A 23,976-nucleotide genomic window follows, 5' to 3' on the forward strand; every position below is an offset into this window, starting at 1 on the left:
AGTACATAGTTTCGTGAAAGGGTTCATGCTTGGGTCCACCTTATCGCCCATTTTCACCGCTAGCGAGCGGATAATAATATGTTCTGGATGGTGAATGTGATCAAGGGAGGCAAGATGTTTCTTCGAATTTTCACCTGAAACCGATGAGGGTAGGGTGTTGAAAGAAATGGTGGGACGTCCCTGTACAACCGGCTGGAGTAGAGGAGTTCGCGAGGGTGGTGGGAGGAGAGGTGGAGCTCCGGAGTTTAAGTTGGCTAAGTCTCGTTGCATTGTATTTTCCTTTTTCCTACGGAGGAATTTGAGTCGGCTGAGATCAACCTTTTTGGGACTCGTTTTGTTTGTAGAACATTGGTTGTCTACAGATGACTCGAATTTCGACAATGTGGTCGCTACGGCATGGTATGGCGGTGTGAGTGTGGGTGAAATTCGTGGCAGTAACGAACTCCGGAGCGTACCCTGGTAGACGAAGATGCTCAGGAGCAGGATATAACATTCCTCTGGTATAGGAGACTTAGGTAAGGAATGACGATCGACAGCCGTCAAAGCGAAAAGTGTATGTGCCATACAGCTGCCACTTATTTGAAGCAGTCCGTCTTGAGGATACGTGTACGAGATGTACCCATAGTACACGACACATAATGCTTTTAAGCCCCAACGTACTACTTCGTCTGGTTGCAATCGAGCTTGGATCCATTCGTGAACTAGCGGATGGAGTGATATGGTGGCGCCGTCAAAATAGAGGAGAGCTAATGATCTTAAGAGACCAAGTGACTGTTCCAGACCAACGGTACTTCCCAGGAAGTGCAAGTCGCTGATCTTCGCGTTGGTTGACGCGCGTTTGAGTAAGCTGGAAACCGCGTGATCGTTGGCAAGGAATCCCAATAGCTGGAGCATATCTGCCGCCTGGGGGTTGTTTTGTTGAACTCCACTGAAGGAAATTTCCCAAGTTGACATGATAGAGTGGTTGTAGTTCGAGAAAGCTTTTTTGTATTTGAATATTTTGGAGCGATCGGAAAAGCTGTTTAGCTGCTGGAGATACTGCTCCACTGTGACCCACGGATATTCTATTAGATATGCGGAGGCGAGCGTTATAGCTAGTGGAAGATTGGCTAGCCTCTGAATGAGCGCTTGGACACTTCCAGGGCTTCTTGTTGATGGCCCAGAGACGTCAGCAGTACCAGCGTAAAATAGAGCAATGGCTTCAGAATCGTCCAATAAAGGCACCTCCGCCTTTACGTTAACAATTGCGCCAGCCAATCTCTCATCACGCGTAGTGAAAAGGACCCGTCGAGTGGATGCAGCCCCTTTGTCCAACGGAATCCAATCTCCGTACGGGAACGTAGAATCGTCTGCGTTGTCGAAGATGAGCAACCAATTATTATGGTGTTCGAACCATCGAAGCACGGCGATCCTGTCTTCCTCATTGTTATCCTTTTTGATGGCTTGTACCGTCCTCTGGATCTGAGTGAAGTCTGAGGATAGGCTTTGCGGGGTAGTGCAATTTACCCAGAAGACATTGAAACCGTTGTCTTGACATTGATATGCGTACTCAAGAGCAATTTGCGTCTTTCTGGACAAGCAGTGAGTAGATGTGCAAAGGCTTTCTTTGAGGGTTTACCCTATACCCCCCATGCCTCGTAGAATGAATGCATGTTGGCTTATACAAGTTGTAAAATGGGCGTCTATCAACCCAATGATAGATTTGCGTCCAGAGAACCGACGATTCCTCTGGAAAGGTATGTAACTAAAAAGATTCTGTCCTAGCTCAGGCTTGAGGCCTGTTTTGCAAGTTAGTCACTTCGGGTTTCTCCGGAAAGAGCCTAGCTAGGCATTCAACCCGACAGAAATAAACTTACTTTGATGATCATTGGCTTTGGAACTAGTGCCTAGATCTGCTACCGCCTCTGGGTTTGTACTACTTGGTGTAATCAAGAGTAGTTCTTTGGCGTATGCTGTGGCTGTGGCAGCAGCATACTCTTGCCAACGTTTGTTCTTGTGGGAGTCGGCATAATCGCAGATGCCTCGAACCACAATACATGGAAAGTTGTTCATGAGCCCGGCCGCCTCCATCTCAAAGCATAGTATATCTGACTCCTTTCTCAATTGTTCTCGAGACGCTCCATGTCTCATTACCTGATTTCCGGAGGCAATTGTTCCGTAATGGATGACCGGGTCAATTGGCCTCCTTTGACGAGGGACGAGCCTCGATCTATCGCACTGATCACATGTTGGTGCATTGCCAACATGATCGTAGCTTGCTTCAAAAAGCAAGTCATTCTCCCCGCCTTGGTGAGTATACTTCGCTTTTAGCAAAGGAGAGTCGAATGCCGAAAAATACTTCGCAAGCTCGTGACCCCATAGGTTATATCTTGCCTGAAGGGCGCTGACAGCATTCAGGAGAGCTGCTGGGGGTGCATTCAAAGTCCCACTTCGAATGAAGCGACCTTCAGCGATAGTACGCCCGAAGTCGTACTGTATTACACCACCGTCGCTCTTTCCTGGACGTGAAACGACCACGTCGCCCAGTCGAATGTCATTCTCGCGACTTGGAGCACCGCCACCGATACCGACCATTAGCCAGAACCCGATGGCGGGGAATGTTAATCGCATCTGACCCGCCACAGTCGCAGCGGAGTTGGTGCCCATCTGACCGGCGGGAAGACAGGCGATCACCACATTGTGTTTTCCGATACTCCCCAGTGTGTAGACGTTGTCGTCATGTAAGCCCTGTGGGAGAGAAAGGTGTCGATCGTCGAACATGACCATGGCCGCCGTCAGCTCTAAAGGCAGCGCACAGATCCAGCCCACACTGTAGTTGCTGTGCGAAAGTCTGGGCTCCAATGCTGAACGGGTGGAATTAGGCGACAGTGGTTCAGTGTACATCTTAGAGGAAGATATACTTGTCGAGGTCATCCTGAATGAGCACTGAGTTTCAAACATCAGCCATTATTCTCCTGTCTACCGGGGTTTCTCCCCTGATAGCGGCCGTCTCACCACCCTCCGCACGTATTGATATTGTAGTTTGAGGCTCGGCTGAAGGTAGATCAACGCGTGATTAATTTGACAGATGCAAATATGGGTGGATTCCTTTGCAGTCACCAAGTAATTCCCGTGCACACGCGATTTCCCTACGATGGGTGAATTGTGATGATTTCGGATAGCTGAGCGATTGCCCCGCCTGACGGATTAGATAATCACAAATGGCATAATTAGCGTTAGTTAAAGCCTCCCGCTTAAGCAAGCCCTAGCTAATTCTCCACTTCTGCCGCCCCAAGATTTAAGTGTATCGCTGCGGAGATGGTATTACAATTCAAGAAACAGTTCGCTGCCAAGTTCCTCAATCTCAACCCGTACTGTGGTGTAACAATTGCGGAAGGACGAATAGTCACGTGAGTGGCACAAGGTTGGAAGTTTAATCTGATCAGTGTTCGTGGAATGGGCGGTACAACTGGTCGAGATTAACTCTGTCCCTCAGCCGCACGATAGTCGGATTCAATAATAGCCTACTTTGCAATACTAACAAGATTCATTCATTCATTTTTCTATTCAGAAATTTTGTCTATTCTCTTCCTTAGCCTCCTTAGCACCTAGCTTCCGACCAACCGCGGGTTGATTCAAACTCCAACTTGTTTATACCACTATACACTTACCCCAAGTTGAGAAAGCAAGCTAAAAACAAAATATCCACCTAGCTTTGCCTTAGAAAAGCTCTTGCTTGCGGGAGAAGACGGATTGTGCTGCTCCGAGCGTTTCCCACTCGTCTGCAGTTTTCCCCATGCGCAGATTATGCATTTAAGGATGAAATAGAAGTGAATTGAAGGAAAGGGGCATTTCGAGCGTTCTTGACAGTGTTCCTAACAGCTTGCGATTCAGCCTCCCAGCAATGCGGGGCAGATGTTTGATTATGGATGTTCCGCCGTACCGTCACATGGATTAAAGATCTAGGCGGTGTTCGGCGATCGTGATATCACATCCACACTACGACTCCACGTGCCTGAATTGGGCGGAAGAGTTTGGTCGTCCTGTGTATCTTTCGGCCAAGGGTGAGGAGTGGATAATGCGGAAAGGGGGTGCGCAGAAGCCGTGGAAAGATAATGAGATGGAGTTTGTTGGATGGGGAGCTTAAGGCTGTAAAGATGGGTAGGCATTTTCCTAGGAAGAGTACTAACAATTGAAAGACAAACTAGGCAAAGTAGACACTTATGTTACTAAGTTAATTAATCCTAAATATCTACACTACATTAAGGACAAAGACAACCTGTATAAGAAGCTTAAGTGCTTTGGTAGCTTCTGTCTCTAATAAATATTAATTAGGAATACTAGGTCTAAAAGGGGTATAAACTAACTAAAGCTTTTTATACTTAATACTTAACTATTAAGGATAGTGTGATGCTGTGAGAAGTATCGAGCAGGAAGCACGAGCCACAGAGAGGGAATACAGGATAGGGGGTGTAACGAGAGTATAAGCCTTAGGGTCAGAGGCAGAGGTACGGAAGCCGAGGGGTCTATATACCCCGTGCCAAGCCCTCAGGGTACCTAGGGGTTGGATAGCTGTAACATAACTGTGACAGATGCCTTCCTTACTGCATACTGTTGTGCAGAGCAACTGCAGCTTCCTGTGGTCTATAGATACTGCGCATAAAGAACCTTTCTATAAGCTGTTAAGCTATTTAATTCAGCCATACTGTTAATGTATACCTAACTATCTTTAAGACCTGTGCGGGATCAAACCAGGCTGAAGTGTTGCCTCTCTCCTTTAGAACTGTAAGGTGCAGGGCTGCAAGGTTGTTGCTATCTAGGGCTAGCACGCGTCAAGTATTTGATGAGGTGCAGGTATACGTATGGCTACGACGAAGATTATCTGTCACGGGGATGTTACGAGCAAGAAGTCAAAAGCTCAAAGAGGAGCGTTGATAGATTGCTACGTATAATGTCAGGTGAATTTAAAGATGTTGCGTGAAGAAAGGGAAGCTTGACAGGTTCAAGCAAGATTTAAATGGGGTACTCAAGCGCTAGCGCAAGGCTTATGCGCGAGAGGTTCAAGGGGCTTCTTGGGAAGGCTTCCTCCAAAGTCCAATGGGTGTCACAGGTCGTTACCGAGACATTATCGAGGGATGTATGAAGAGAAGAGGTTATCGGTGGCATTCGACGAAAAATCTAAACCATCTCGTACGTCATTACATCTTCAATCATCAACTTAGGCAGGAGTGACTCAGGCATCCAATGCAACGGCGACGAAAAGCAAAAGCAACAACACCCTAGGAACTAAACGGTTCCATTCCAACCACAAAACGTCTAATATTCATAACCGGAGATCAAGATCCACCACAACACCCCCCGTTCCGATTCAATTGACGCCGAGTGCACATTAGTCCAGAACAACCCAATTCCCCACTCCTTGGGTGTCTATACCTTCAGGTCCATACCCTCCTTAGAGAGAGCGAGTGTTGGTATATGTTAAGGTAAGAAAAAAAAAAGTCCTACTGTTTCCGGGGTATCAAGATCATATGAAGCGAACGAGCTTCTCCCATTCCGTTTCGTTTAGTCCAGTTGTGTGTGCTTCCAAACCACCTCCGTATAAAACTCTAAAACGTTACGCAACGAATGTCCAGAAAGCTTGTCTCGAGCTACGCTCCGCGAGCCGAGTTAAAAAGGGTCGCGAGATCACAGACGGAGTCCCTCAGACCCTCTCATCAGGCTGCACAGGCTTACTCATAGCGGCCTCAATAGCCTCAAAGCTCCCCCTCCTGCTTTCATCCCCCAAATCCCCTGACTTCGCCCCTCCAGGTCCAAACTCCTTTTGTCTGAGCTCCCAGCTCCCAACTCTCTCGTGTGCCACCCTCTTCGTATCACTCGCCCCAAGACTCACGATTCCCGCCGGTGCAACCCCGTTCTTCGCGAGATGCAAATCAGGATCGCTAGCTAATTTTGCGGAGCCCTTGAAGCCTCCAAGTTCGGACTTCTTACTTGGCTGGACACGATGGAAGCGGATTCCACCGATGAGCATGGCGAGCGCGAAGAGGATTCCCGCGACAGCGAGAGTTACTACGGCGCCGATGACGCCGGCTACGGTCGGTGTGACACCGCGCGATTGAGAGCCCGAGGTGATGATATTGATGGTGGAGTTGTCGACGCCCCAACAGAATAGCGCCCCGGAGCTGCATTGCCCGCACCAGTCTTGCAGCGTGTTGGTCATGATTCTACTCATCATGTTTTGGAAGTCTAGCCAGGGCATGTCGGTCCCGGATGGGCCTCGGCCGAACATTGGGTAGGCTTGAAGGGAGCCTTTGAAGTCTGTGCCGTTTTGGAAGTAGAAGCGTATCCAGAGGTCCTGGGGATCGGAAGGGAAAGGGTCATTACCAGATCCCATGCTGAAGAGCTCGAAGACCATCGATGATGCGAAAGGAGGAATGGAGCGGAAGTTTTCGTTGATAAAGTCCAGTTCCATTAGGGAGAAGAGGGAGATGAATGGCTCATGTTCACCAAAGAAGAGGGAAAGTAGGTGCGACTTGCCGTTTGTGGAATTGCCGCTCTCTGTGACGATCTTCTGGAACTGGCCCAGGATCAGCGCGGAGATTGTCTTTCCAGCCATGGCGCGGGTGTCGTTGTCAGAAGTGGATTGAGAAGTGTTTCCCCAGTAGTACCAAGCTTGCTCATCGGCTAAGTAGCGGAGCTGGTCGTAGACGCCTGCGTAAGTGGAGTCGTTGGCGAAGGTTTTATAGGTTTGGCTGTCATGGACATAACCGTAGGAGAGATAGTCGTAGATGGCGACGGCATTAATATAATCTCTGTACGTGAGGCGTTAATTAAGGGGTCTAATTTCGCACATACTATTAGCTAGGAGTTTACATACATTTTGTCCTGTGCCAGATGCCCGTCGAAATATGATGCGTCTATAGCCTCATAGAACGACTTAGTTAGGGTCTGAGTATTAAGAAATTGTTTGGTCGTAAGGTACATCATGCTTTCCTGAGAAGAGAGCGGGCAGCTCTGGTCGCCTCCCAAGTAGATACCGTTGGGGTCATACTCGCCTGCGACCTCGATCTGGGGATACTGGTAGCCTCCCATGGGAAAGTCAATCACCGAGTTATTGGCTAGAATACCTGTGGCGTCCCCAGCTAGTCCTGCGCGAGTGCTATTAAGAGTGTACGGAGGATATAGCCCCTGTAGAAAGGCCTGGGCCGAAGCAACAAGGTACGGAGTGTCCAAGGTCATGATTTTGAGCTGGTTGGAGTTGATGAGGTCTGGTGACAATGACTGAATCGGCTCTTGACCAAGTCCAGTATGCCCTCCCAAAGCATTAATGTAGCGTCCTCTGAAGTTCTGCCCGAGCTTATACATCTGTTGAGCCCCTACAGCACTGAGGATTTGAGGATCCCCGCGAAGTATGGGCGTGCGTTCCCCGGTCCGAGTGTACACGACGGCACCCCAAGGCTGGTAATATTTCATATCATCGGCGGCATCTATTAGCCAAGCCGCAGCCATCAAAGCAAGGAAGAGTGCGAGCATGGTGGGCAGGCTAAAGAGGGGTGTGCAAGCTCCGTGGGAGAGGAAGAGAAGGGGACGGACAGGGCTGAGAGGAAGAGACCGGACGTAAAGAGATACTTATTCTACGGTAGCTACTCTTATTACTCAGTTGCATGCAGCCCACAGCCTTCAGGACAAGGAAAAAAGGCCCTGGAGGGTGCTAATCGCTTATCACCAGCACAAAGAGGCTGCTTGGCGGGTATATTGGGGCCAGAGCAAGCTTCCTTTGTGTGGATAGCTCGGGATAGCAGCTCGAAAGCTGTAAAGCGCGGGGTAGCTGCAGCGAGCTGCGCCATGATGACTGGTTCGTCTTTGCCTGCCCTGGACGGCATCCCGCACATGCCCATGCTCTGCCTGAGCACACCATCGAAGTTCTAAGACGGCAACTCCAACAAAGAGCGGTTCACATCCCACCACTATTCAGCTCCGTGCCCGAAGATACCACCACCAGGCACTTGGCTTGTGAAGGATGGGTAGAGCTTGCTCAGCCAGAGTGCGGGGCGTCGAGTGTTGAACTTAGGTCTGATGATCGGCTCGATGGAAGAGCTGCGTGATATCTGCCTTCTCGCCTGGCTTATCGTTATCAGTCCACTAGCCCCGAATCCAGCTAGCGAGTCTTTGCCCAATATTACTCCATCCCCAGAACGAACCGGATGAACCTTCCCCTACTCAAATGTCACCACTCGCACGTCATGACACCTCTCACCGGTCCCAGGAACTACCGGAATAATATCACCATGACCAGGAGCACATTGAGTTGGCACCCAGACACTAGAGAATCATAAATTTGATCGCAGATAAGCAGTAGTTCTGTTCCTGCATCGCTCTGCGCTGTTGATGTTTGTTCAAGCCTCGTCTTCGGTCGGAAGTATCACGAGCAGCAAGCCGTACATGTGGGGTGAGACAGGAGAAGCCACAAAGGGTGTGCCATCGGAACATGTAATAATATGAGATCATTTTCTAATTGGAGGAAGCTCGCATGCCGATTACGTCGAGTCTCTCGCCAGGTACACTGCGCTGCCACAGGGAGAACATCGTCGGTTGCACTGCACGCAGTTCCATTGGATAGAAATGTGGAATTGTGCCCCACGTACAGTGATGGTTGACGATGTGGAGTCATCTCTCAAGCTCACGATCCACTTTTAAAATATTACAACTTCATAAACTTCGTACCTAGCTATGCACAACCACTATCACCAACCCAAGAGCAAAAGAAACGATGCTCTAAACAGAATAGGCATTTCTTTACTCCGCCCATTGAACGACTAATGCTACACTGACTGGGACTTCTCGAACACGCCGATGCACACGACAGAAAGGTTGAAAACGCCTTCCAGGCCCAACAACAAAAACCTAGAATCCGGATATTGACCCCTTTTCCAAACCCAAATTACATGGTGACCTCGACACGACCCTCCGCTCCTGGTGCACCGCCTTGCTGCAGAGTTGGGAGGAGATAGGTGATGTCGTCCCAAGGATGCCTGTACAGGCCTGTCCTCAGCCTCTTCTGGTCAAGGAAATGGGCAATCAAACCGATACTCCTGCCGAGCACGAACAGACCGTTGAGTACACCCATCTTGAGGTAGTCCTCGGCCTCCTCGGCGGAGAAAGCACCGCAGTTGCGCATGAGATCAACAAAGCAGACAGCAATGCAGCCGTCAACGTTGAGGATCAGGTTGTCCTTCTTGGACGTCGTCACAGTCTCCACAGCGAGAGCATAGTCGAGCATCTTGCAGCTGGGGAAGTTCTTATGGACATACTCCTTAACGAGCTCGACACGGAGATCAGGATTGTTTCGGGACTTGATCCTGTGGCCAATACCAGGGACTAAATAACGGTTAGTCTAGCTTCCAGGTGACGTCTGCGCACAATACTTACTGAGCTTGTTCTCTTTCCTCATCGTGTCAACGAAGTCACGAGGGCTGAGACCCTTGTCGTAGGCCTTGGTGAACTCTTCGGCGGCACCGTCTAAAGCACCACCGAATCGCGAGCCGATGGTCAAAAGACCAGAGACCAACGCGCTGATAAGATCTTTACCAGCACGGGTGGTAATAATGGTGTTCATGGCACCTGACACGGCTGGGCCGTGGTCGGCGGTCAACATGAGCACCATCTCCAGGAAGCGGCTAGCATAGTCGGGCAAGCGGCGACGGAACCAAAGCAATGACATGACACCACCAATGCCAATGCTATCCTTGAACACCTCAGAGATGGGCATACCAGCATAAAGGAGCTCTTGCCCACGGTCATCGGAGATAGTGGAGATGAAGGCGGCAGGCTTTCGGATGAGACCGAGCTCTTGTGCCCAGGAGTAGTCGATGGGGATCTTGGGAACGACAGGTTCTGGCTTAGGCTTGATGGTGCCCTCCTTGACCGATTTCTGGTAAACTTGGGCGAGCACATCTGGCATCTCCTCGAAGGTCTCCGGCACGAAAATGCCGGCGTCCCTCATGGTCTTGTTTTTCATAGCAGCAGTCTCGAGCTGAGAGTTCGCGAAAGAACCAGCGTGACCGAACTGGACCTCAGTCTTGAGCATACCAGCAACAGTTCCGATGGCCCAGGCGACAATTGGCTTGGTAACTTGGCCAGACTTAACCGCCTCAATCACTCGGTATTCCTCCACACCACCGACCTCACCCAAGAGCACAATGATCTTGCAATCGGGGTCGGACTGGTATCGCAGGACGTGGTCGATGAAGGTGGTTCCAGGATACCTGTCACCACCAATGGCAACACCCTCCAAAACACCATCCGTGGTGTTTGCAATAATGTTGTTCAGCTCGTTGGACATGCCACCGGATTTGGAGACATAAGAGACAGAGCCAGGGCGGTAAAGCTTGGAGGCCACAATATTGTCCATCATACCACCGGTGTTGCCAATCTTGAACGCACCCGGCTTGATACCACCGACGGTGGCCGGGCCGATGATGGTGATGCCCTTCTTCTTGGCAACGTACAGAATTTCTCGGGCACGCTAGCGAATGTCAGTGTCAATTTCGCTAACGCCAAAATAAACTTTAACGAAACTTACTCGCTCAGGGACACCTTCAGCAATAATCGCAATGGACTTGATCTGAGGGCACTCCATCAATTCCATGGTTGAGCTGTACACGGATCGGGACGAGGCGAAGTTGACAACGGTGTCAACGTCGCTATGCTTAGCCATGGCTTTCTCTACCGACTGGTAGACGGGGAGAAGGGTTTCGCTCGTTCCCCAGTACCTGCATGCATTTAGTATGCCAATTGCAGACCGGGAGCCGTTTCTTGGCAAACGCACATTTTGCTCACGAACTGGCCGCCGAAGGTGTAGATGATGCCGGCGACAGAGGGAGTCTTGCGCTTACAAATGAAGTCGAAATCGAGCATGCCCTGCACAGCACGAGGCTGCAGACCGCTATATTCCGATGCCCATTAGCGTTTGCTTTGTTTACTTGAGTTCTGCAGGGGAGGGCTTACTAGACGAAGCATCGTGTCTTGGGGTGGAAGAGGAGATGGGCGGCAGGAGGACTCAATGGCCGGCTGGGAGCTGCGAAACGACGGATGTTGTCATTTGCAGATAGAGTGTCACCCTTGGCGGAGGATGCGGCGGCGGCGGTGGAAGTCCCGTTGACAGGCACGGCGGATGGCATTGTGGCAGACAGGTGTGGCAGTCGAGGTTAGAACAGAGACGGGGAGTTAAATCTAAGCTCAATGACTGTCAGTGACCAGATTTCGGAATTGGAGACAGCTGTGTCCGGCGGCGATGGAGGCTCAAGCTGACGTGAGGGCTCAGGGCTGACAAGCAAAGGCAGGAAAAAAGACTTGAGACAGAGAGAAGCTAGGCAGGCACGCGAGATGGCGGGGGAAGGAGAGGATGGACGAGCAAGATAACAGACGGCGGGACAGACCTTTTCTTGACGGATGCCAGTGGACGGGGGGGGGGGCAGGTAGTGCGGGCAGGTGCAGTGGGAAATGGAAGGGAGGAGGACCGCTGGTGACGCTTCCCGAAGTTTTGGCCTCCCTGCGCTGCTCGGTGTTGAGGTCCCTGCCCGCTTGCTGGATTGTTGGGGTAAGACCGAGCGTCGCCCAAGCCACCAATTCGGGCGGTGAACGGGGAGCCGTGTCCAACAGACAACCAGACAACCAGATGAACTGCCAGCCACACCCTTCGGAATTGATGCGCGGGGAGAGATCAGGGGGGTGGGTGTCGTCAGGCTGCTGAATTGATTGAGGCCATTGATCCCAGTTCTTCCGGGCAGGTGAGGATAATTCGACCGTCGTCGCTGAACTTCGGTACCCGTCACTGCGCCGCCAGTCGTCCAGGGCCCCTGCCCGCTGCTGCGCCGTGGTTGGCTCTCGCTTGGTCGCCGCCCTAGGGGGTCCTTAGCCTGCATGGGCCCTCACCCAACCCTCCGAACTGGGCTCAACAGCAAAAAACATACAGACCGCTTATCCCCAGGCACACCGCACCCCCAATTGTCTGACACGAAGCCGTCTCAATCCCAGTGCTGCCCTTGATATCCGAGTCCCAGCACTCAACCGCATATAGGTACGTCTCAGCAATCCGAACGGGTGCTGCTGTCTTTCTTGAATACCCGGCGTTTCTCCACTGCCCGCCCACCCTCTGACGCCGGACTTTTCAAAAGCGACTTCCCACTCCCAATATCCCGGCCTTCATCGGGAATTCGAGTTGCGAAGTCGACTGAAACATTTGCGCTGTCCGCTGTTGTCTTGTCAATAACTTTCTCTGTCGTCCCTTCCTTTTCCTCTCGGCCTGCTGCACCTGCACCATCCATTGGAGACAACAACACCACTCACCAGCTGCCAGTTTCTCCCACAGCTTTTCCACTGTTTCTCCATAACACTCTCTCGCAATGTCTGCCAAATCTATCCTCGAAGCCGACGGCAAGGCCATCCTCAACTACCACCTCACCCGCGCTCCCGTCATCAAGCCCACTCCCCTCCCGCCCTCGGCCACACACAACCCCCCGTCCAAGCTCGCATCACTGTACTTCCCAGCCGATGCCGACGTCAAGGGCGTGCTCGACCAGGCCGAGTCGACCTACCCGTGGCTGCTTGCTCCGGGTTCTAGGTTCGTCGCGAAGCCTGACCAACTTATCAAGCGGCGAGGCAAGAGCGGTCTCCTGGCTTTGAACAAGACGTGGGCCGACGCTCGGGAGTGGATCGAGGCTCGGGCAGGAAAGACACAGAAGGTCGAGACTGTCGATGGTGTCCTGAGGCAGTTCTTGGTCGAGCCGTTCGTCCCCCACCCGCAAAACACAGAGTACTACATCAACATCAACTCGGTGCGAGAGGTACGTTGCACTTCTTTTTCGGCTTGGTTGCCATTTTCCAGTCCCCTCAGGCGTTGAAATCTGGCGCGAATATCTTCGAGGTGTTCGACGTCAAAATCTGAAATTGGGTGGTTGCCGGCGTGGGTCGCAGTGGAAAGCTGGTTCGACGCACGACCGGCGGGCTTCCAGCTTTTGTTCAACGGCCCGGTCGGGCGAAGGGAAATGCTTATCCAGACCCACTGCAAAGCGCAAACCTTCGACCCAGATAAGCTTCCGTTTTTGCATGTGAAAGCGCTCTTTATTTGTTCCGCGGACAATTTCCTGCCGCACTATCTCCTAAGTTTTGTTTCGTGTTGCGGCTCTGAGGTGGCTTCGGCTCGACGCATGGGTCGTACCAATCATATCTCGATCCCCTGACTAACTTCCCAACTAGGGTGATTGGATCCTCTTCACCCACGAGGGTGGTGTCGATGTCGGTGATGTCGACGAGAAGGCTGAGAAAATTCTCATTCCTGTCGACCTCAAGGATTACCCATCCAACGACGAGATCGCCGCCACACTTTTGAAGAAGGTCCCCAAGGGTGTTCACAATGTCCTTGTCGACTTCATCTCCCGGTTATACGCTGTTTATGTCGACTGCCAGTTCACGTGAGTTGCTTCGACCCTTCGCATCAAGACCCCTTCCCCTAATGCATGCATAGCTACCTTGAGATTAACCCTCTCGTCGTCATCCCCAACGCGGATGCTACCTCGGCGGAGGTTCATTTCCTGGATCTTGCTGCGAAGCTTGACCAGACTGCTGAATTCGAGTGCGGTGCAAAGTGGGCTATTGCTCGCAGTCCCCAAGCCCTCGGTATTTCCGCAGCTCCATCAAAAGACTCCAAGACCACCATTGATGTTGGGCCTCCAATGGAATTTCCTGCTCCTTTCGGTCGTGAGATGAGCAAAGAAGAAGCCTACATTGCTGAGATGGACGCAAAGACCGGTGCCTCTCTCAAGCTCACCATCCTCAACGCAACTGGCCGTGTCTGGACCCTTGTCGCTGGTGGTGGTGCTTCCGTCGTCTACGCCGATGCCATTGCCTCGGCCGGCTTCGCCAGCGAGCTCGCCAACTATGGTGAGTACTCTGGTGCTCCCACTGAGACTCAGACCTTCCACTACGCCCGCACTGTCCTCGACCTCATGCTTCGCGCCCCCAAGCATCCCGAGGGCAAGGTCCTCTTCATTGGTGGTGGAATTGCCAACTTCACCAACGTCGCCTCAACCTTCAAGGGTGTAATCCGCGCTCTGAGGGAAGTTGCTCCCCTTCTCATTGAGCACAACGTCCAGATCTGGATCCGTCGTGCCGGTCCCAACTACCAAGAGGGCCTCAAGAACATCAAGGGTGTCGGCCAAGAACTCGGCCTTAATATGAAGGTGTACGGGCCCGAGATGCACGTCTCGGGTATCGTGCCATTGGCGCTGGTTCCCGGCAAAACAACGGATATCAAGGAGTTCTCTGGTTAAGGCGTTTGTGTGTACACTACCGTAGCGTTTGTTGTTTGGGCTTTGTAGGTTCTCTGTCCGGCGGATGAGTTGGGCTGGCTTCTAGGATCATGGTTAGACAAATAGTCACGGCTATGAAAAGGGTTGCGGGGGTTTGCAGTTGTTTGCAGGCCAGGTGTGTGTGCTGGTGTGATGGGTGGTGATGAGGGCGTCTAAGCCTTTGCAGTTGGCGTGCATTAGATAGGCGCTGTGAATATAAGATTAATATCCCTCCTAGAATGTTTCTATCGTCGTGTGGTGTCTGGTATCTATGCGCCTGGTTTGCTTATCGGCATGGAATTCGGACACGGACGGTGGAGCATATCGCTGCCTTCGTAGACAGCTGGTATCTCTCGACGCATGAACGACCACCATTTCAAACTCCTAATCCCCTCCGCAAATGCTACCTCAGTTCTAATTCAACGCCCTTTTCCAACCCCACTACCTAAAGTATATGTTCCAAACAGCCACCATCACCACCCACATAATTCCCTCTGAAACACGGCGCGTGGCCAAGTGATAAATCACTCAAAGCATACGACCCGCCCGACGAAGGTGTACGGGCTGCTTTCCGGCGTACGCTTGGGTTAAAGCAACCTCCATCCAAGTTGCTCGCGAGGTCGTGATAGGAGGGATTCTGTGTTCCAGTCACAGCATATCTAGCCTTCTTTTTGCCCCTTTAATGAACGTGGCGCTCTAGATAGAGTGAGGATTTATATATCGTTGTTTCATATAACTCAACCGTCCGTGGGCTACTGAGACTGCTTTCCTCCTGTATGGGCCGGATTGCATGGGCGTGTCAAAGACGCTCTGGTGGAGCGGTGTGAGTGATTGTGTGCCCGTGTCGTGGTGTGTCTAGTGTTATTCTTTAACTTGTGTCGGGTTTGTGTAGCTAGGGTGCCTTGGGAGACGCTGGGGAGTGGGAATTGGGGACGGGATGGGATGTTGGGTTGATGGTGGGGTGGATTGTAAAGGGCAAGGTAGGAATTGGCTAACTACCTATAGAGTTGGCAACAATCAAGTCGACTTGATAACTTGACTTAATTAACTTAATTAATAGCCGTCAATCAAGTCAATCAGCCAGGCGAAATTTACCAAGTCAATCAAGCAAATCGTGCCTGCTTAATTAACTTAATTAACAGACTTAAATCCCTAGGATCTTAGGTTTACTAGGGGATACAGGATCCTTTAGTGTGCGGGAGTAGTAAATATAGTATGAGGCAGCTCAGCTTTAAGGGACTTTAGAGTCGTGATAGTTGCCTAACTAGGCTTAGCGCCATATATCTAAAATTCCTCAACTTCTACCGCCCACCAACTTACCTGCCTCTACCACGTATACAAAGGCTGGCTAGACGACTGCCACCTTAGCTTTCAACGCTTGTGGGCAGAGTTTAAAGACGCCGCCTCTCCCGTCAGTACTCCAAAGCCTCCGCCAAAGAAGGCACGTACAGGGCCAGCTGGGAGCCGGTCAGATTTTATGAGAGCTGCCCTACAAGGTGACAACACCCGCCCAATTGCGCGCAAACAAGGACTCCTCTGGTACAGGTGACTTAATTATCCAGCGCTCAAACTCATCACGGCGATAGGTTTAGAAGCGCCTTAGCTTAAAGCCTACAAAGTTAGCAAAAAGTCCACATAGTGACGCCATCTCTCCCAAAGACCTAGAGACCATCTACAAGATATAAGGCAGTTAATTCACTACGTAATCTATCAATCAAGTCAATCAAGTCAATCAAGTTAAGCCTCATTTGTGCCATCAAGTCAATCAAGTCAATCAAAACGTGCCAGATCCGTCAATCAATCAAGCAATTCACCCCGACTTGATTAACTTGATTGTTGCCAACTCTGACTACCTATCTGCTTTTTTTGCAAATAGCAAAACGAGAAAAGCAGGTATTGTATACAATGGTAGTAGAATTGTATAGTCTAACGCAACGAAATACAGCGAAATAATAAATCCACAAACTCTCGGGGACCCCTAACATTCGCTTCAATGCGAAACTGGGTTCAGAAACTGCTATACCATGGACTCTGGCTTAATGGTCAAATCCTGATATGGTCAGTGTGTCCAACCGTTAGTACACCTAATAGTACAGTACTGCAGTACACCGATTTTGGTCACGTACGTACGTACAGGGCATCTACTCAGTATACTGTACTATACATGAGGCTGCTGTACTAACCGTTTACGGTAGTTATATAGGATTTTTTGGTGGTTTTGGGCGGTTGAAGGCAGGTTGCTGAGGGCCAGGGGGCTCGTGTTCGGAGATTAATGCGGAGAATGCTGTTAGTGCGTGTTTTGTTAGCAATCTTCTAACAAATTTAGCAACTATGCCATCTACCTTATTCTTTTGCCCATTATGATGTCCCAATTCCTATCCTAATTAATGACGCGGTCATCTCAGCGTGTTACCACCTTGCAGGCCCTATCCTTGCGGGCCTCATCCTCACAAGCCTCATCCTCACATGCCTCATCCAGCCGTTCTGCCACCCAGATATATCATGCTGCCTCATCCTGACGCTTAGAGAAGGCCCGCATGGCCTCACCTGGCCCATCTAGGCCGTCCTCGCGTGAAGCAACTCCTTCAAAGCATATGCAAGATACCCAGGCTAAGGAGCACCTAAATGATGCCCGCTATAACGTTAGAATCGCCTTTGAGATTAACATTGCCCTTAATTTCCTATTAATCCTAGCAACCTTATGTGAGTGCGAGTGGTGCTTCTTACAGGCTAAGAAGACTATTATAATAAGGAGGAATTAATTATCAGCGTTAATAATAGAGGAATTAGTTACATAACATTGCTGTTACTAGTAAGATTAACAACTGTAGATCTTACAAGGGGTATTATAACTTCCTAATTAGGTATAGTCTTTAGCTTCAGCGCAATTACTTCATAATACTTCAGTTACTGTATCCGAACCGTACACCGACGTCATCTCGTCCGTACAGTTAGTTAGTAACAGCCGACTCTTCCGTAACTGTACTATACAACCTCCAAAAGGCTCCGTAACTAACGGTTGGACACACTGGATATGGTATCACACTTCCCACTTCCCATTTCCTTCCTTGGCTACCCTGTTCTGGACTATCGTGGCGGGAATGTTCGATTTCTGGTCTGGAACCTATGGAACGCTAGTTACTGGTGGCGGGAATATGTATGGTATGCTATAAGTGGACTTATTTCTGTCTAGGTCGAGACAGTAGGTGTCAGAGGGGAAGGTGGAGGCAATGACGAGATCGTCGTTGAAAACGGAAGAGTGGAAAAGGAAAGTGATGATACTATAGCAGAGGTCGATGCCATGAATAAGCTTGTGGGGGAAGAGGGGGAAGTAGAGGGGGAAGAAGTGGCTAGTTCAGTAGCCTCTTCAATAGGTTGAACTTGAACCTTGACAGCAGTGCGTTGATGGACAGTATTTGGATGGGATAGAGGCAGGACACCAGGGGGCGGATTAGAAAATGTGAGGCTGATAGTGGAGGTGGAGGAAGTGTTAGCACTGTTCACCTGTAGTCGTCGGAGTCAGAAGAGCCCCAATCCCCTTGGGAACAAACCTTGCCTCCACCTCCGAGACAACACACCCGTTGTACACCAACCAACCTTCTCCATGCTTCAGGCATATATTCGTCGTAGCCATGAACAAGCTCTGGCAGAAGGCTTCGTGGATGTTGTAGACCGTAGACCAACGGACACCCCCACCCCAGCAACACCATACACTTGGCAGATCTTGACAAGCATATCCCTATCTTCATCTACAGTGGAGTGAAGCGTTGTATCTGATCCCCACCCCTACTTGATTAATCCCAAGTTAGGGAACGACACATGGATCGTTCCATTGTCGACCCCATATTCGTGGAATCGCGTGCAGTAATGCTTTACGGCGTCTTCAATATGTCTATGAGATAGATTTCGCGGTAAGGGGAAAACACCGTGCACCATTCTTGACGATGTATTTCTTCCATTCCGCTTCCGTTGGGTTGTAGATGTCGTACTTATGCAGCCTCTGGATGGGTATGGCAGGTAACTGATAGAGAAGTGTGGAATCCGCGGAGGATCGTGCTGCGTGCCACTTCCCATCCTTACCCCTTTCGCATTCCACAATCACCGCGACTTTTTGGGGCCCTGTGGCAACAGTCAGAGTTGAAATGAGGCCAGTACTAGTATAGGTCGACGCAGTCCTGCCCAGAGGCACTGCGACAGAAATCCAGTCGTTAGTGAGGGTGGAACCTAGCTTCCGGGTAACAATTGCCAAACGAGTGCGGATCATCGTCAAGGTTCTCGGAGCGACGGTTCCCCGTGGTTCTTCTATCAGTCCCAATAGAGTCCTGGTAAGGCCGTCCCACTCCCTGTGGGGGGTGTAAACGATGGTCCCGTCGATTGTGGTCATGGAGAACAACAAAATGTCAACTTCTTTCTGCCTTTTTTTGTCTTTGTACTTTTCCCCAAACACCCAATAAAGTCGGAGAATGAAGCAGATAAGAACAGCTAGTTGTAGCTTCATCTTGGAATGCTTTGAAATGATAGGAATTTTGCGGACCGGAGACTAGTAGCCCATGTTGAAGTGAGCCAAGACGAAGATGAGAGGAAAAGATGTAGGAGTATCAATTTCATTAACATTAATGCTAAAAAGGCCGATTTTTCTTCCAAAATTTCTAGCTCTAGAGGCTGTGGGGCGGAAATATGATTCCATGATGTCATTCCAAGGTTCATAACTCTTACTTGGCCCTTCTTGCCTTGGTAACTATCGTATTCCTAAACTAGAAAAGAAATTGCTTCACTCATTCTAAGGCTCAAACAGCAACTATTTACAGACAAGTAAATTTTGAGAGTATTTGTCGTAAATTTCGTAATACACAAAGGATTGCGCAAGGATTGCCGAACGAAATTGTCGGAGTCACAAGAAGGGAAAGACTCAACAGTTTTCGACTACATTCAACACTCGCCAAGACCTTCCCAACGAGGCATCTTCGCTACCGGGGAATTCGGGGCGTGACAATCCTCACCATGAAAGTGTGTGACTAGTTACCGACTTTGCAGCGCTAAACCCATTAATGTCCCTCCCTCAACGGCGGAAAACAACCGCACCGGAAAATACGAGGAGTACTTTGACATCAAACGACTATAACATTACGTATATATTAAGATCTACTATAATTGTATACAAGTCGTATGCTATAGGTACTTTTAAATATTAGGAATTAGCTTAAGTTACCTATAACTTCCGTTTATATCGTCACCTTCGTGCCTGATGCCTGGGGCTTCTTTTTCTAGAAGAACGGTGTCCCTTTACTATAGCACCACCATATTGCTCTTACGACTCACCACACTTATATAAACGTCTATAAACGTCTTATCTGAGCCTTAGAGCCTCACTCCGGGGGTAGGAAGTCACTATCAGATTTATATCTGCTGTGACACCCATTTCATACAGGGTCACCACACTTGCATCAGGGATGTGGGGTCCAAAAAACGTGATAGATTGGAACCGACCATAGCACGAAAAGGTCTCCAGTCAATTAAAAGCGTCTGGAAGCGGTGGCTGCATCCTGCTGTATCAGTGAATAGGATGGCTTGTGGCCAGAACACCAACAGTCAACACTGTTTCGTACTGTCTTGACGGGAGGGGTGCAATGATCACAGCTAGAACGGATTTGGCGGAGTTTGCAACGAGCTATGTAGGGGGCATGCTGAATAGTTAAAATCTTTGCGATGAATATCTTTGCTTGTTAGATTTTCCACCATGGACCCACCACATCCACTTTCGTTACTGCAGTTTGCTGACTGCTCTGGAGTTATCTGCACAGCCATAAGCCTGAGAGCTACAACCTTGGCTTACCCTATGACAAAGCAAATTACACCACGATAATTATGGAAGACGTGCAGATCGGTTCGCACTAACCGAAATTGAAAGCCACATCGTTCAGAAGTACTCTTCCGCGTGAGACTTTGCACAAACTTGCGTGCCACAGGAGACCTAAGGCTAATAATGGCTTCCTAGTATTATATTAAGCCTTTATGGATCAGACAAGACCGTTCACGAGTACTGTGGAGTAGTAGGAACTTAACTTTAGTACCACTGGCAAAGGGCCTTATTACACTACAAATGGATACTCTCTGCGTATTGTACGCGAAAGTGATCCTACAGATATAATTTATCGATAGGAAGAGCCCCAGATGTTTAATGTAGCTATAGTATACTACGTATATAAAATTATAGCAAAGCTCAACAAGTGGATAGGGTGAGAGTCGCTCAAAGTCAACGTACCATGCCCCTAAAAATTTCCAGCATGGTGGATTTTCCGCGACCTAAGGACGGACGTTTTGTTAAATCTACCTTAAAGTGTCACGCTCGCTGCCCAGTTCATACACGTCATATGAATAACATCAAACATGATGAGGTCTGAAGAAGCCACCTCCTTTTCTCTCCGTTAACGTCAATCTTCAGGGCACTTCCCTTTCGAGCTTCCCCGACTTGGTGATATGGCTGCGACTGAAGAAGCCAAAGGCGCTTTCGTATTTTACTAGCGAAGCTTTAAGATAAAGAATTCAAAGTATTTTACACGATATGGAAAATAACTCAAGCCCACGAGAATTCAGAAGAGGGTTTGTTGGGATGTTTGAGGCTACAAGTATTGCGATTATTGCAATTGGGAAGCCGGCCCAGTCATGCGTGGGCTTGCCAATGGATAGAAAGCGCGAGATTGACGCTAATTTACAATGAAGTATGAAGAACATAGAAGGGGCCCTAAAGTTTGAAGCTCGAGTGATATACATTCTTGGAGTTTTGGGTTGGACAGGCCGTTAGAGTTCTAAGTCTACTTTTTGATACCCATCACCGATGCCATCCCTTTTTCTACTTCGCCTATGCATCTTTCATTTCTCCTTCACGTTTTAGCTTTCATATTCCACTTACTGTCCTCTTGAAATTTCAGCAATCGAGATCTCTCGAAATCTCAACTTGAGTGCGTCGGACGTTCCTTGAAGGAAGAACTCGGTCGGGCAATTGACCTCTCTATATACAGTGGTAGTAAGGACGCCTTTCTGCCGTTACTGTCATGCTACCCCAAGGCTGCTGACATGCCTGTCCAGTCTTACCCATTAGGCTTTTCACTCAACATGCTAATAGCTGTGTGCACCACAGTGTCCACGCTTACTATTTGGTAGCTGTTCACAAATAATTTGCACCAGAAAGGTTTGGTCTCGAGCAATTCCCAAGACCTCAGACGTCCGACTACACTGACAGGCAATCACCTAGGTCCACCTCTCTCGCCAATAACATAGATAGTTGGAGGCCACTCTAAAGGCATTGTAGACTTCTGTGGTAGGACCATATTAGCACAAGTATCATTCAAAATCCATGGCTATGTATCCTACCATCTCTAACAAACCTCTCATCATGCCTTTCTCGCAGTCCTACATACATTTAACTCGAATGAACCCGTTAGCAGAACTTTTTTGACCTTTGGTTTCCATGGCCAATACGTTGTAGCCATATTTTTCCGGGCCCCAACCCTATCGTAACCACACAACGCACACACACTTAAAACATACCCCTAAAGATGGTGGATAGACATGCCAACTACAACTCAATTCAATTTCTCGATCAAAGCCTGCTAATTATATACAATTGCGATGAGAGAATATTGTCCTTGTTTCCAGGTTCACCTTCGCACTTTCCATGCATCCATTCTTTTCGCTTCTGCTTCTTCTTCTTCTACTCCTCACGGGAGTATCTTAATTCACAATTTCATATCGTAGCACATGATAACATATCTCATCCATTGTCTAACCGAAAAGCGCATCACCAAGACGAATCGACACCGTTTTCGTCTGGGTGTAGTTGTCAAGCGCGGCCTCACCCAGCTCACGGCCAATACCAGACTCCTTGTATCCACCGAACGGAAGCTGGTGGTGCAAGGCATTGTACGTGTTGACCCAGACGGTTCCTGCGCGGAGGGCGTTGGAAACCTCGATGGCGGTGTTGAGGTTGGTGGTGTGGACGGCGGCAGCGAGGCCGTAGGTCGTGTTGTTGCCCACGGCGATGGCCTCTTCCTTGGTCTTGAACTTGGAGATGGAGCAGACAGGGCCAAAGATTTCCTCTTGCACGATCTTCATGTCCTCGGTGACGTTAGAGAAGATGGTGGGTTCGATGAAGAAGCCCTTGTCGCCCTTGCGCTTGCCACCGGTCTCGATGGTGGCCCCGGCCTGTTTACCAGCCTCGATGTAGCTATCAAGACGTTAATATTTTGAGTGACTGAATAACTGAAGAGAACTTCGTACCTCATGATCCTGTCAAACTGAACCTGCGAGACTTGGGGACCCTGGAAAGTGGTCTCGTCGAATGGGTCACCGACAGCATTCTTCGCCGCTCGCTCCTTGAATCGCTGGATGAACTTGTCGTAGATACCCTCCTGGACGTAGACACGAGATCCAGCACAGCAGCACTGGCCGTGGTTGAAGTAGATACCGAAGTTAACCCAAGAGATAGCATTGTCGATATCAGCGTCGTCGAAGACAATGTTCGGGCTCTTACCGCCGAGCTCGAGAGTGACCTTCTTCAGGTTGGAGCCGGCAGCAGCCTTCATGACCTGGCGGCCGACAACGGTAGAGCCAGTGAAAGCAATCTTGTCAACATCCATGTGCGCAGAGAGGGCAGCTCCAGCGACTTTACCAAAACCAGAGATGACGTTGATCACACCTGGGGGGAAGCCAGCCTCTTTCACGAGGTTGCAAGCGATAAGGGCAGAGAGGGGAGTCTGCTCAGCAGTCTTCATGACGACAGTGTTGCCACAGGCGACAGCGGGACCAATCTTCCATGCCCACATAAGGAGAGGGAAATTCCAGGGGATAATTTGACCACAAACGCCAATCTGGATAAGTTAGATGAATTGGATTCGTAATGAAAATCTGTGCGGTTCTTACCGGCTCCTTGCGAGTATAATTGAAGGTATCATGCGTTGTCTCGATAACTTTACCCTCGATCTTGTCTGACCAACCACCATAATACCTCAAGGTACCGGCGCAAGCGCCCACATCGCCCTTCGCCATGGTGATGGCCTTGCCATTGTCCAATGACTCGGCCGCGGCGAGGATGTCAATGTTCTTCTCAAACAGGTCCGCCAATTTTACGAGGAGCTTTCCTCGGTTCTCGGGAGTCTCCTTCCTCCACGGGCCCTCAAAGGCTTTCCGCGCAGCAGCGACAGCAATGTCGACATCCTTCTCGGTAGCTTCATGGACGGAGCAGATGACGGACTCGTCGGAGGGGTTGATGACCTCAAAGGTCTTGCCGTCCACGCCCTTGACCCACTCGTTGTTGATGAAACTGAGATGTTTGTCAGCTGACCGTGAATCAAAGTGGAAAGGAGGAGCAAGCGGTTCCGCAGGCAAGCGCGAGAGGGGCAGCGGCGAGATAGCACGACATCGGGCCGAGAAGAGGGGAGTACCTACAGGCCGGTAGGCTGCTCGTACTCGCCGGAATGCGGCGTCTTGAGTGTGACAGAAGTCATATTGACGGTGAAATGTGAACTAGGAACTTAATCGAGGGGTATCCAAGAGCTGAAGTCAAAGGAAGAAAGAAAGCTTAAAGGAGGACCAGTTCTTTGATGGGTGGTGAGGGGGGGGACGGGCATTAACTTAAGTAGCACCCGGGAATGGT

General features: G+C 49.8%; 8 protein-coding genes across 8 annotated transcripts; 2 read left to right on the top strand and 6 right to left on the bottom strand.

Moving 5' to 3' along the window:
* Positions 1 to 1,760: 1,760 nt before the first annotated feature.
* BDR25DRAFT_384653 (purine and uridine phosphorylase) lies at positions 1,761 to 2,913 on the bottom strand (the record flags this gene model as incomplete). Its single annotated transcript, XM_033697892.1, has 3 exons — positions 1,761 to 1,778; positions 1,900 to 2,818; positions 2,882 to 2,913. 3 exons carry the CDS (start codon positions 2,911 to 2,913, stop codon positions 1,761 to 1,763), a joined length of 969 nt encoding a protein of 322 aa, XP_033540185.1.
* Positions 2,914 to 4,571: 1,658 nt separating this feature from the next.
* Positions 4,572 to 5,435, top strand: BDR25DRAFT_362888 (uncharacterized protein; the record flags this gene model as incomplete). Its single annotated transcript, XM_033696642.1, has 7 exons — positions 4,572 to 4,618; positions 4,735 to 4,764; positions 4,834 to 4,937; positions 4,987 to 5,001; positions 5,045 to 5,169; positions 5,202 to 5,339; positions 5,373 to 5,435. The coding sequence occupies 7 exons, from the start codon at positions 4,572 to 4,574 to the stop codon at positions 5,433 to 5,435; spliced, it is 522 nt and encodes a 173-aa protein (XP_033540186.1).
* A 245-nt stretch (positions 5,436 to 5,680) lies between these two features.
* Positions 5,681 to 7,509, bottom strand: BDR25DRAFT_329735 (phosphoglycerate mutase-like protein; the record flags this gene model as incomplete). The annotated part of the gene is made up of 2 exons (XM_033692477.1): positions 5,681 to 6,788; positions 6,854 to 7,509. 2 exons carry the CDS (start codon positions 7,507 to 7,509, stop codon positions 5,681 to 5,683), a joined length of 1,764 nt encoding a protein of 587 aa, XP_033540187.1.
* Positions 7,510 to 8,667: 1,158 nt separating this feature from the next.
* BDR25DRAFT_307803 (ATP-citrate synthase-like protein subunit 1) lies at positions 8,668 to 11,453 on the bottom strand. The gene is made up of 6 exons (XM_033690906.1): positions 11,415 to 11,453; positions 10,984 to 11,208; positions 10,805 to 10,921; positions 10,559 to 10,748; positions 9,406 to 10,501; positions 8,668 to 9,354 (listed from the first exon to the last, which is right to left on the bottom strand). The coding sequence occupies exons 2-6, from the start codon at positions 11,154 to 11,156 to the stop codon at positions 8,918 to 8,920; spliced, it is 2,013 nt and encodes a 670-aa protein (XP_033540188.1). The 5' UTR covers positions 11,157 to 11,208; positions 11,415 to 11,453; the 3' UTR covers positions 8,668 to 8,917.
* Positions 11,184 to 12,302, bottom strand: BDR25DRAFT_362890 (uncharacterized protein; the record flags this gene model as incomplete). Its single annotated transcript, XM_033696643.1, has 5 exons — positions 11,184 to 11,301; positions 11,357 to 11,878; positions 11,911 to 11,923; positions 11,953 to 12,061; positions 12,102 to 12,302. 5 exons carry the CDS (start codon positions 12,300 to 12,302, stop codon positions 11,184 to 11,186), a joined length of 963 nt encoding a protein of 320 aa, XP_033540189.1.
* Positions 12,061 to 14,555, top strand: BDR25DRAFT_307806 (ATP-citrate synthase (ATP-citrate (pro-S-)-lyase)). Its single transcript, XM_033690907.1, has 3 exons — positions 12,061 to 12,821; positions 13,234 to 13,448; positions 13,502 to 14,555. Exons 1-3 carry the CDS (start codon positions 12,381 to 12,383, stop codon positions 14,304 to 14,306), a joined length of 1,461 nt encoding a protein of 486 aa, XP_033540190.1. The 5' UTR covers positions 12,061 to 12,380; the 3' UTR covers positions 14,307 to 14,555.
* Positions 14,556 to 18,216: 3,661 nt separating this feature from the next.
* On the bottom strand, positions 18,217 to 18,822 carry BDR25DRAFT_320041 (uncharacterized protein; the record flags this gene model as incomplete). Its single annotated transcript, XM_033691874.1, has 1 exon — positions 18,217 to 18,822. One exon carries the CDS (start codon positions 18,820 to 18,822, stop codon positions 18,217 to 18,219), a length of 606 nt encoding a protein of 201 aa, XP_033540191.1.
* A 3,073-nt stretch (positions 18,823 to 21,895) lies between these two features.
* On the bottom strand, positions 21,896 to 23,918 carry BDR25DRAFT_337887 (aldehyde dehydrogenase, allergen Cla h 10). The gene is made up of 4 exons (XM_033693232.1): positions 23,769 to 23,918; positions 23,244 to 23,643; positions 22,602 to 23,191; positions 21,896 to 22,548 (listed from the first exon to the last, which is right to left on the bottom strand). The coding sequence occupies exons 1-4, from the start codon at positions 23,825 to 23,827 to the stop codon at positions 22,107 to 22,109; spliced, it is 1,491 nt and encodes a 496-aa protein (XP_033540192.1). The 5' UTR covers positions 23,828 to 23,918; the 3' UTR covers positions 21,896 to 22,106.
* Positions 23,919 to 23,976: the final 58 nt, after the last annotated feature.

The sequence above is a fragment of the Lindgomyces ingoldianus genome, assembly GCF_010093535.1.
Source record: "Lindgomyces ingoldianus strain ATCC 200398 unplaced genomic scaffold BDR25scaffold_60, whole genome shotgun sequence".
Taxonomy (NCBI): domain Eukaryota; kingdom Fungi; phylum Ascomycota; class Dothideomycetes; order Pleosporales; family Lindgomycetaceae; genus Lindgomyces; species Lindgomyces ingoldianus.